Source organism: Lutra lutra, chromosome 1 (genome assembly GCF_902655055.1).
Source record: "Lutra lutra chromosome 1, mLutLut1.2, whole genome shotgun sequence".
Classification (NCBI taxonomy): domain Eukaryota; kingdom Metazoa; phylum Chordata; class Mammalia; order Carnivora; family Mustelidae; genus Lutra; species Lutra lutra.
The window spans coordinates 68,595,161-68,606,302 of record NC_062278.1 but is presented as its reverse complement, the minus strand read 5'-3'; the positions used below and the strand labels follow the sequence as shown (position 1 = coordinate 68,606,302).

The 11,142-nt window shown below is 39.2% G+C and overlaps 1 protein-coding gene across 1 annotated transcript; it reads left to right on the top strand.

Moving 5' to 3' along the window:
- Positions 1–7,174: 7,174 nt before the first annotated feature.
- Positions 7,175–9,914, top strand: LOC125097447 (endogenous retrovirus group K member 21 Gag polyprotein-like). The gene is made up of 2 exons (XM_047725036.1): positions 7,175–8,647; positions 9,696–9,914. Exons 1-2 carry the CDS (start codon positions 7,175–7,177, stop codon positions 9,912–9,914), a joined length of 1,692 nt encoding a protein of 563 aa, XP_047580992.1.
- Positions 9,915–11,142: the final 1,228 nt, after the last annotated feature.

Below are 11,142 nucleotides of genomic sequence, written 5' to 3'. Positions count from 1 at the left end.
GTTGTGGTAAAAAACAGCCCTTGTCTTGAGTTCCTTCATTGAGTTCTTTACCTCTCAAACTTTAATAGGTATACAAATCACCCAGGGATCTTCTTAAAATACAGATTCTGATTCAATTGGTACAATCCATAAAGATTTGGATAGGGCTTAAGATCCTGCATTTCTTTTTTTTTTTTAAAGATTTTATTTATTTATCTGACAGAGAGAAATCACAAGTAAGCAGAGAGGCAGGCAGAGAGAGAGGAGGAAGCAGGCTCCCTGCTGAGCAGAAAGCCCAATGTGGGGCTCGAACCCAGGACCTGGGATCATGACCTGAGCCGAAGGCAGCGGCTTAACCCACTGAGCCACCCAGGCGCCCCAGATCCTGCATTTCTAACAAGCTCCCAGATGATGCTGATATTACTGGCCTGTAAATAAGACTTAGCAAGCTTCTAAATGGGCCTCTTTTTTGTTCTTTTGTATGTGCTGGGCATAGAGTCTGCAATTCAAAAGAGTCATGACCATCTAGAATATGTGCCCACTTCTAAATCATACTCCATGTACCAGAGACCACATGATTTTCTAACACATGGCCCTGAGCCTGCACAGCCCCTTCCCTGAATTCATTCCCCTTAGGGGAGAACATGCTGTCAATATGCACCCCTTCCTGGCCCAGACATGACCATGGGTCAAAGAGGTATCAACAGAGCCTGGACCTAGACATGCAGACAGGGGTGCAGAGTGGAGGATAAGGGTGGAGGGGGTGGGGCTAGCTCTCCTTCCACTGCTATGTTCTGTGAAACTTCAGAGAATTCAAGAACTCAAAATTTGAATCTCAACTTCCAGGAAGATATATCTGCCAAGGTGGGCAAGTAGAACATATTTTACTTAACAGTTTGATAGTTCAATTTATAATTTTTAAAACTGGTATGTGGGTCTTTTAAAATGGTATGTGGGTCTCCATTGGTATTCTTGTCTTGGCCTTAAAAATGGCACCTGCTGAGTTCTCCCCTCTTCTTTGCTGTCTGTGTTCTGGACACCTTAGGTTTTCTCCAATTCTTTGAGCAAGTCATGAGCTGCCTGTTTCCAGGTGTTTACATCTGCTCATCTCCACCATTATCTCCTGCTTAACACCAACTCATTACCCACTGCCTGTCTTTTCTCAGTTTAAACAACAGGAACATGTAGAAGCTGATTTCTCTTAACAAACAACTTCATGATATTCCCTTAGCTCTTTCTTAGCACTATGTGCTTTTCCTTTTAAAAACAATTACAATTTTATTTACCCATTTATTTTGCTGTTCCTGCTTTATTGTCCCTTTATTTTACCTTTGGAAACAATTGGCTATGAGGAGGTGAAGTGTCAGTGGGAGGAGAATACAGATTAATTTTGCTTTGGCTGGGTTTACAAGAGAGGGAAGGAGGGGAGAAGGGATAGATGGAGTAAGAGAAAGAGGCAGTTACTATGAAAGATTGGATAACCTAGGGCAACAGTTCCCAGTGTGTTCTGAAGGCTCGTGGGCATCTCTGAGATCTTTTCAGGGGGTTCCCAAGGTCAAACAATATAATAATATTAAGATTTTATTAATATTAAATAATTAATTAAATGAACTTTATTTATTTTACTTAATAGTAAATTAAATAAACAAATATTAAGTTTTTTTTTAAACTGCCATTTTATCACAAATGTACAGTGGGATACATTTAGAAGAACTTCATGGGGCATCTGGGTGGCTCAGTCAGTTAAGCATCTGACTCTTGATTTCAGCTCAGGTTATGATCTCAGGCTTGTGAGCTGGGGCTCACATGGTTGCGATCTCAGGGATGGGCATGGAGACCTGCTTAAGACTTTTTTCTCCTTCTGCCCCTCTCCCCCAAACAAAAAACAACCTTTTATTTGGGATGCCCGGGGGGTTTAATCCGTTAAGTGTCTGACTCTTGATCTGGCTCAGGTCATGATTATACGGTCATGAAATGGAGCCCTGCATGGTGTTCTGCACTGGGTGTGAAGCCTGTTTAAGATTTTCTCCCTCTCCCCTCCGATTTCCCCAATCAGAGGAGGAGATGAATCATGAAAGACTGTGGACCCTGAGAAACAAACAGGGTTTTGGAGGGGTTGGGGGTGGGGGGTTGGGTGAACCTGGTGGTGGGTATTAAGGAGGGCACGTATTGTATGGAGCACTGAGTGTGCTGCATAAACAATGAATCTTGGAACACTAAAAAAATAATAATAAAAAAAAGATCCCCTCCTTCTTGCTTTGCTTCCCCACCCACTCTCTCTCTCTCTCGCTCTCTCAAAAAAAAGATACATACATAAAAAATAGAAGAACTTCATAACTCTGATTATTTGTAAACCAATATTTTACAAATAACCAGTATGTGTTGTTACAAAAACGTGTGTGGGTAACAGATCCACTCAAAGGACAATGCAGACCAATGGATTTTAATATGATAGGTTATGCAAACTTCAATGATACAATTTCAAGTATCACATAGCAACTATTTTTTTTTTAAATTACCACTTACCACTTGCTGAGATTGTCTTGTAGTTTCAAAGAATATCCACAATTATCACAAAGATTTTTAGAATACTTTCTTTTCTAACATCATAACTGCATAAAGCCAGACTTCAAAATGATGTACATAAAGTTAGTTTCAACAAAAACAAAATGTCATAAAAGGTAAATGCAAAAGCAGCAGAGAGTTGGTGGTTGCCAGAGGGGAAGTGGGTGGGGGGATGGGCAAAAGAGGTGAAGGAAATTAAGAAGTATAAACTTCATGGACATGAAAAGTACAGTGTAGGGAATAAGTCAATCATATTGTAATAACATTGTATGATGACTATACTTACTGCAGTGAGCAATAAGTAATGTATAGAATTGTTGAATCACTATGTTGTACACCTGAAACTAATATTACATTGTGTGTGAACTATATTTCAAAAAAGAGAAAAAAGTAGAAGAGAATTCTGTCTCCTATTAAGCCAAAGTTACTATAATGTAAAACAATAACATTCTTAACTTTTTTTTGCGGAAAATATAGTTAACTTGCAATTCATTTATCATTCTATTCTGAAATGAATATTTTTTAATTTCTCAATTTAATTTCAAAAGTTGTAAATGTCTGTAGATACAACCCACAGCAACAAAAGCTCTTTGGAGTCCTCAATAATTTTTGAGAATGTAAAGAGGTTGGCACTAAATGTTTGAAAAGCAATAATAGAGGATGGGCCAAAGACTGACATTTAATTGAAGGGAAATTAAACTTCGCTAAGCATCAGTTCTTTAATATAATTCTTAGAGTAAGTGCAGTAATACAATTAGGCAGTAACATGCAATAATAACATTAGAATGTTATTCAATATAATAATCTTCATAAGAATGATAACATTTGGAGATGCTTTCTGTGTATCAGATGTTTAAGTGCTTCATATTCATGATTCATTGAATTCTAAACAAACACATGGGGGTAAAGTACAATTGTTAACATCTTATAAATGAAGAGAATTAGGGTCTTAAGGTTTTACCAGCTAAAGTAGCATAACTGGGAGTGAATTGGGTCTTCCCAGCTCCCATATGCACCATCTAAACCCCTACCCCCTGTTTCTGGAAGGGTATAGCTTAAACTAGCGTATTAAACAAAGAAGTGTACGTTTCAAACAGACTCAGGTATTTTCCCAGGTCAGGGCGATGCAGAGCACAAAAAAGATGTGCCAGCAGGGCACTGCATATAGTCAGCAAATATTTATTCCCTGTCTCCCACAAGTGGTCACTGTCTAAGTCTGGTGATTCTGTAGTTACAAAACACCGAAATTTGCCATGATGGAGCTTGTTGTGATGGGTATTCTCAGGAGGATTTGTAAAAGCCAGGCCAGCCTAGTTCGGGAAAGGATAGGAGCCCTGTGAAAGCAGACACCCTCTGTTACAGGAATCTTACAGTCACCCGCTGACTTCCTGAGGTCCTCAGACCTTCTGATGTGACTTCTGTTCTCAATTTACAACCTTCTCTCTGTTATCTCCCTCTAAGGGAAATGGAGCTGAGGGATTTGCATCCTTTAATTTTTCTCCTTTGATCTTTTGAATCCTTCTAGACCAGTTCAACCCCACATTCTGGACCCCTATTGTTTGTTCTTTCTCCTACTCCCCTGCTTACCTATCATGAATTCCTTTGGAGAGCCCATTTTTCAAGCCTGCTTGATGCTCTCTCTGGAAATTGAATTTTTTTTTAGTGTGTCCTCATGATGAAATTAAATGTAATTTTTGATACAGTCAGACCCTTGCACTACTCTATAAACCTAAGGTCCTACCCCTCATTCATTCACTTAGTCATTTATTCATTCAATAATAGTGTGCTTAGAGACTAATATAATTGTTGCTGGAAACAGTCATTATTCTTTTTATACTCAAACTCTCTACTTTTTAAAAAAATTTTATTTGACAGTCAAACTCTCTACTTTTTTTTTTTTTTTAAAGATTTTATTTATTCATTTGACAGACAGAGATCACAAGTAGGCAGAGAGGCAGGCAGAGAGAGAGGAGGAAGCAGGCTCCCCGCTGAGCAGAGAGCCGCATGTGGGGCTCTATCCCAGTTCGATGGTATCATGACCTGAGCCGAAGGCAGAGGCCCCAACCCACTGAGCCACCCAGGTGCCCCCAAACTCTCTACTTTTGACTGACACTTCAAGCTGGCTCCTGGGTTCTTTTAATACTACCATCTCTTTACTTTTATACTTCCTTGTTTCCTTGTTTAAAGGGATACTTATATCTCTTTAATACAGCAGTCTGAGTCTGAGAATTTTAATGTGGACTAAATCTGCTTATGTTTGATAGGATCATGAGGAGTAATATGTTTGGACTGGTTTCTACTTCCTTATCTTTGTGTTTTTTTGTTTTTGTTTTTTCATTTTTCCTGCCTTCTGTTGACATGGTTACACTTTCTTCCCTCCCCCTTCTTACAATGGTATGTAATTACATGCAACATTTAAAGTAATCATTAATTCTTTCACATACATACTTGATTTTAAAAATTCAAAATTAATCCATTTCTCTGTACTGCTCACAAATATAATGCTCTTTCGATTCTTGACAGTGAACCCAATGCCTTCAGTCTTTCATGTTATTTTTTTCTGCTATTTTTGGTCAAATTTGCTTTATTCCCCCAAAAGTAGTCATTGTTATTTTTTGTCATAAATATTTATTTAGATTTACCCACATGTTTATCATGTTCTTTGGTCACCATTGCTTCTTTCATCCTCCTTTGTTCTTTTGGACAGTTTTATTCTTCCTGAAGTACAGTCATTAGTAAGTTTTTAAGTGGTGGTCTATGAATTGTAAACATTTTCAAATGTTCTTGGACTGAAAATATCAATGTCAATCCTGCATAATAAGTTAGGTGAGTTTAAACTCATTTATTTGAGAAGTCTACTGGCAGTCAAGTTTTTAATTCCTTTATAGGTGATCTTTCTCTACTCTTTAGTTGCTTTAAAAAGATTTGTGCTTTGTCCATAGTCTATGTGTTTACCTCTCAGTGACTAGGTAAGATTTGTTTTTATTTATATTGTCCATGTCTTGCTATAAGTTTTCAATCTAAACACATTGAATTTCTTCAAGTATGGACAGTTCTGAGCCATTATCTCTTTGCATAGTCCCTTTTTTTTCAATGCTCTCTTTGCATATTGTCTTTCTTGTACTATCTCTACCAGCCTCTTTGGGAATTTTCATTAGGTTTATATTAGACTTCATTCTGTTCTTCATATTTTTTCAACTGTTGTTATTTTCCTTAACTTTCTGAACTGCAGGCTTGTTTAGCCCCAATGCCAAAAGCTTGATATATATATTTTATCACTCTGGCTGATGTTTTTATTGACCCTTAGTTTGTTTTCTCTGTGGTGCTTTACCCTCCCACCCCGCCAGCATCTTCCTTTAATGGACTGAAGTCTTATTCATTCATCCACTTACTCTTTTATTCACCCATCTATCATCAATTCCTTTTATTTATTTTAAATAAATAAAATTTATTTTATTGAGTTATAATTGACCTATAACATTATTTGCCGCACCCGCACCAGCGACTGTGCAGCATGGCAAGCAAATCGCTTCAATGGCTGCTAGTCCAGGGGTACGTGCCTGAAGTGGCTAAGCCCTCTGGTATTGGGTCGCAGAAGCTCCCAAGAAGCTGTGTTCCACTCCTGGGGACCTGCTGGGCCGCATTCAGCACCTGGGCGTTTCTTATCACCATTGCTTTAGGCTTATTGTTTCTTGGCAATCGCTCTCAAATAACAGAACTGTTACAAATAAAGACTCTGATCTAGGTCAAGCTTTAATCATTATGCTTAAGAATTCTTCGGGGTCTTTTGGGGAAATTTTAGACGCCTTACAAAAGTTAGAACTAGGAAGACTTACAAGAAATAGGAATAAGAGATCCACACAAAGTGAAACTAAAAGTAAACACGATAAGGATGAAGATTATTATAAATATTTAGGATTAAAAGTACGTCGGGGAAATCACACATTGCAAGTAAAGATTGAGGGAAAATGGTGGACGCCTGGCACGTATACAGGTCCTTATAAATTGCAACCCACTAATGCACTAATTCCTTACACAGGAATATATGATTCAAGCCTCACGCGGTGGGTTACTCATAAGGGAAGGAAAGTAAAATATAGTTCCCTAAATAGATGGACAAAGGTACAATTAATCAATATCCGTTAGGTCGGTTCGCCCCGCTGAAGGGACTAAATAGGCAATAGGAAACTAGTCAAAACCGCATGTCCAGCAAGTATAACCTCAGGCTGAATAGCTATTGTTTAGGCTAACTTTAGGCTAATACGTAACCAAATGTTAGGCTATTCTGAGTAAGAAACATCATATTTGATCCTGTGCCAATGTTCCATGTACAATGCATATAAAAATTGATATTCACCGCAATAAATCGCAGCAGCTGATACACGCCTTGAGTGTGCCTCTCTGTCTGTCACGCCGAATCCACCCCATACCTGCTTATCCAAGGATCCCCCCGCAGACTCACCGCTGACAGTCCGCGGCAGCTGGCGCCCGAACGGGGACCTTGGGACAGGTATATTCTTTTTCTCCTATTTCAGGGGTGGATAGGATCTCACCGAGGGAGCTGCAGTCCCGCCTGATAAAGAAGGTATAGCAGGTTAAGGATGAGTAATAAAGGAATATTAAGTGCATCATGGGCGGCTCAGGATCAAAAGGTCAGAAACTTTTTGTGTCAGTTTTACAACGCCTTCTCACTGAACGGGGGTTAAAAGTAAAAGAGGGCACAGCTATAGAATTTTATCAGTTCCTTATGAAAGTTTCCCCATGGTTTCCTGAAGAAGGAGGTCTTAATTTAGAAGACTGGAAACGGGTCGGGAGAGAAATGAGACGGTATACAGCAGAGCATGGGGAAGAATCAGTCCCTCGACAGGCTTACCCCATATGGTTACAAATGAGGGAAATCCTAACAGAACAATCAGACTTGGTATTGTTATCAGCAGAAGCTGCCTCCATAACAAAAGAGGCTACAAAACTTTGTGGAGATAATAAAAAGAATTATGGTTCCACTCATGGCAAAGATTTGCCTAATACTGATAGTGATGATATTCTTTCTCCTGAAGATGAGGCTGATTTAGAGGATGAGGCAGCACGGTACCATGAAGATCAGGATGATTATGTACTAATGGCTCGCCCCAAAGTGAAACATAAAAGGCCAGTCCCTGCCCCACGTCGAAAGTATATGCCTCCTGTGGGATTTGCAGGAGCCATGGCTCAAGCAAGAGATGAAGGGGATACCTCCTTCGTTTTTCCAGTAGTATATACTGGAGATAGTGATGATGAGGATTCTCCTGTCTGGGAACCATTGCCTTTAAAAACTCTAAAAGAATTGCAAGGAGCTGTAAAAAATATGGGGCCTTCAGCACCCTATACCATACAGGTGGTTGAAATGGTTGCTAGCCAATGGTTGACTCCACACGATTGGCATCAAACAGCAAAATCAACCTTAACACCAGGGGATTATGTAGTATGGAGAACAGAATATGAAGATAAATGCAAAGAAACAGTACAAAGGTACTCAGGTAAACGAGGCTTGAAGATAACTTTAGATATGCTGTTAGGCACAGGAGCTTACCTTACCCCTGTGTCCCAGATTAAGCTAACAAAAGCTGTATTGAAGGAAGTTACTACTAATGCAGTTCTAGCATGGAGGGCTATTCCTCCACCAGGGGCCAAAAAGACTGTCTTGGCTGGAATAAAGCAAGGTAATGAAGAACCATATGCAGATTTTGTCTCCAGACTAGAGGAAGCCTTAAATAGAATGATGCCTCATTGCGAAGGCACAGACATATTATTAAAACAATTAGCATGGGAAAATGCCAACTCCTTGTGTCAGGATCTTATAAGACCCTTGAGACGCACAGGGACTGTGCAAGAATATATTAAAGCATGCATAGATGCTTCCCCTGCAGTGGTTCAGGGGATGGCCTATGCAGCAGCCATGAAAGGACAGAAATATACTGCCTTTATAAGACAAACTTATGGTAATGGGAAAAGACCCAATGGCCAATCAAATCAAGGGCTTACATGTTTCTCCTGTGGGAGTTCAGGTCATATGAAAAAGGACTGTCCAAAAGGGACAAAAGAGGTCAAAAAACCCCCACCAGGTGTATGCCCCAGATGTAAAAAGGGAAAACATTGGAAGAATGAGTGCAGATCAAAATTTGACAAAGAAGGAAATAGACCTTAACCTTTATATAGATTCAAAATATGCGGCTGGCCTATTTCCTGCTCTGGAAACTGCAACCGTTTCTCCTCGAACAAAAATCACTAAGAAATTGAAAGAGTTAAAAATATTGATACTGCAAAGAGTCAATAAATATCATGTTGCACATATAAGAGGTCATACTCAATTACCCGGACCTCTTAGTCAAGGGAATGCTCTTGCTGATTCTTATACAAGAATCATGACAGCTTTAGAAGAAGGAATTAATAGTCACGCCTTGCATCATCAGAATGCACAGGCTTTAAGGTATGAATATAAGCTGACCAGAGAACAAGCTAGGGAGATAGTCAAACGATGTAAACATTGTCCAGAATCAAATAGTACACAGAAGATGGGAGTCAATCCTAGAGGATTAAGACCTAATAACATTTGGCAAATGGATGTAACACATATCCCAGAATTTGGAAAATTGAAATATGTGCATGTGACAGTAGATACATATTCTCATTTAATTTATGCCTCAGCTCGAGCAGGAGAAGCTACAAAGGATGTTATGCAACATATGATAGCCAGCTTAGCATATATGGGCCGCCCTCAACAGATAAAAACAGATAATGGCCCTGCTTATACATCAAAAGGATTCCAAAGATTTTTGGATAATTGGCATATTCAATGCAAAACAGGAATTCCTTATAACCCTCAAGGACAAGGAATTGTGGAACGGACTCATCAAATTCTTAAAGCACAAGTGCAAAAATTAAGATCTGCTAATTCATATTATTCTCCCCATCATATTTTAAATCACGCACTATTTGTACTTAATTATTTAAATCACAATGATCAAGGTACAACTGCCGCAGAAAGACATTGGAGAAAGCCTGAAAATGATAGGCATCCCTTGGTAAAATGGAAGGATCTTTTAGAAGGAGTTTGGAAAGGGCCCGATGTGTTAATTGCCTCTGGACGAGGCTATGCTTGTGTATTTCCACAGGATGCAGAATCCCCCATCTGGATCCCAGATCGGCTCATTCGGCACTGCTCAGCAGAAGCAACGACCGAAGCGAAAACGAAAGCACAGACGACAAATAGCAAGTTCAGCCGGATGCAACTGGAGAAGAAAACAAAAAGAAAAGAAAGTTCCAACCTTCACTCAACTGCGAACGCTAACCCAAGAGGCAAAAGCAATCCTGACGAAAACTCAGACACCTGATCAACCTATGTATTTGTTCTTGGCAATGTTAGCTGTACTTAACGGTCAGATGACCCTGGCCGATGCAGAAAGTTTTTGGGCATACATCCCAAAACCTCCCTTATTACACCCTGTAGGTTGGCATGAAGGAGAACATGTTAAAGTAATGACTAATATTACTGAAATTTTAGGGGGATCCCCTGATTTCCACATGGGCCAAAATTCTTCAGGGTATGTAAATTATCAAGGGCTCTCTGATGCCCTGCCCATATGTCTCACACTTAAAGGAGTCCCACCTCCCGGATGTCTGTCAGTCAGCTATAGAACCTTTCTGACAGACACTCCAGAGGCAAGCAAGGAATCAGGACAGCGTAAGAACGTACCAGAAGGTAAGAGACGTATGTGGGAAATTCAACTACAGACTTTGGGATATTATAATTATAATGATACAGTAGATCCTAAAGAGAAAATCCCTAATCATTTAAAACACTGTCCTCTTAAATATAAAAAAGATTATTACTGGGAAGGATATGAAGACGAATATCCTCATTGGCTTGATTGTGGCTTTATGTATAAGGGATGTAAATACCATCCTATGGGGAGTAAAGAAGAGATATGGGATTTCTCTATGTCTTCCCCTGACTACAACTACAATGCTTATTTGATAAATAACACCAATAAATTCAATAATTACCAGCCACCAGCACAGCAGCCCATTAGTAGATGGTATTCTGCAGGATGGGTATCACCCATTTGGTTCTTAAAAGATATAATGAATGATAAATTCTTTCCAGGGCAAAGTGATCTGTTTAGATTAACTGCTGCAGCTAATATGATTTTAGTGAAGGAACCTAAGAGTACTGCTTATACAATTCATGCTGCTATAGCCTGTGTGCCATATCCTTTTGCTCTTTTAATAGGATCTAATAAGATGATACATGTGAAAAAATATGGTAATTCATATGAAATTCATTGTCCTGCTTGTATTTTATCAAATTGTATTGATTCTAACTTTGATAAGAACCTATCTACTGTAATTGTGGTCAAAAGACCTTCTTACGTATTAGTGCCTGTAGATTTAGGAAATAAGACATGGTATGAAAATTCAGCCTTACAAACTTTGAAGACACTCAATGAATTGATCAGACCTAAACGCTTTATAGCAGGTCTCATATTAGGTATCACTGCACTCATTGCTATCATAACATCTTTTGCAGTTTCAACCACAGCGTTAGTAAAAACAATGCAA

Excerpts from the sequence above, each read along its gene's own strand:
- LOC125097447 (XM_047725036.1), top strand. The coding sequence starts at position 7,175 with ATGGGCGGCTCAGGATCAAAAGGTCAGAAACTTTTTGTGTCAGTTTTA. Across the intron at positions 8,648-9,695 it reads TCAAAAAACCCCCACCAGGT|GATGCAGAATCCCCCATCTG; the intron begins GTATGCCCCAGA and ends GTATTTCCACAG.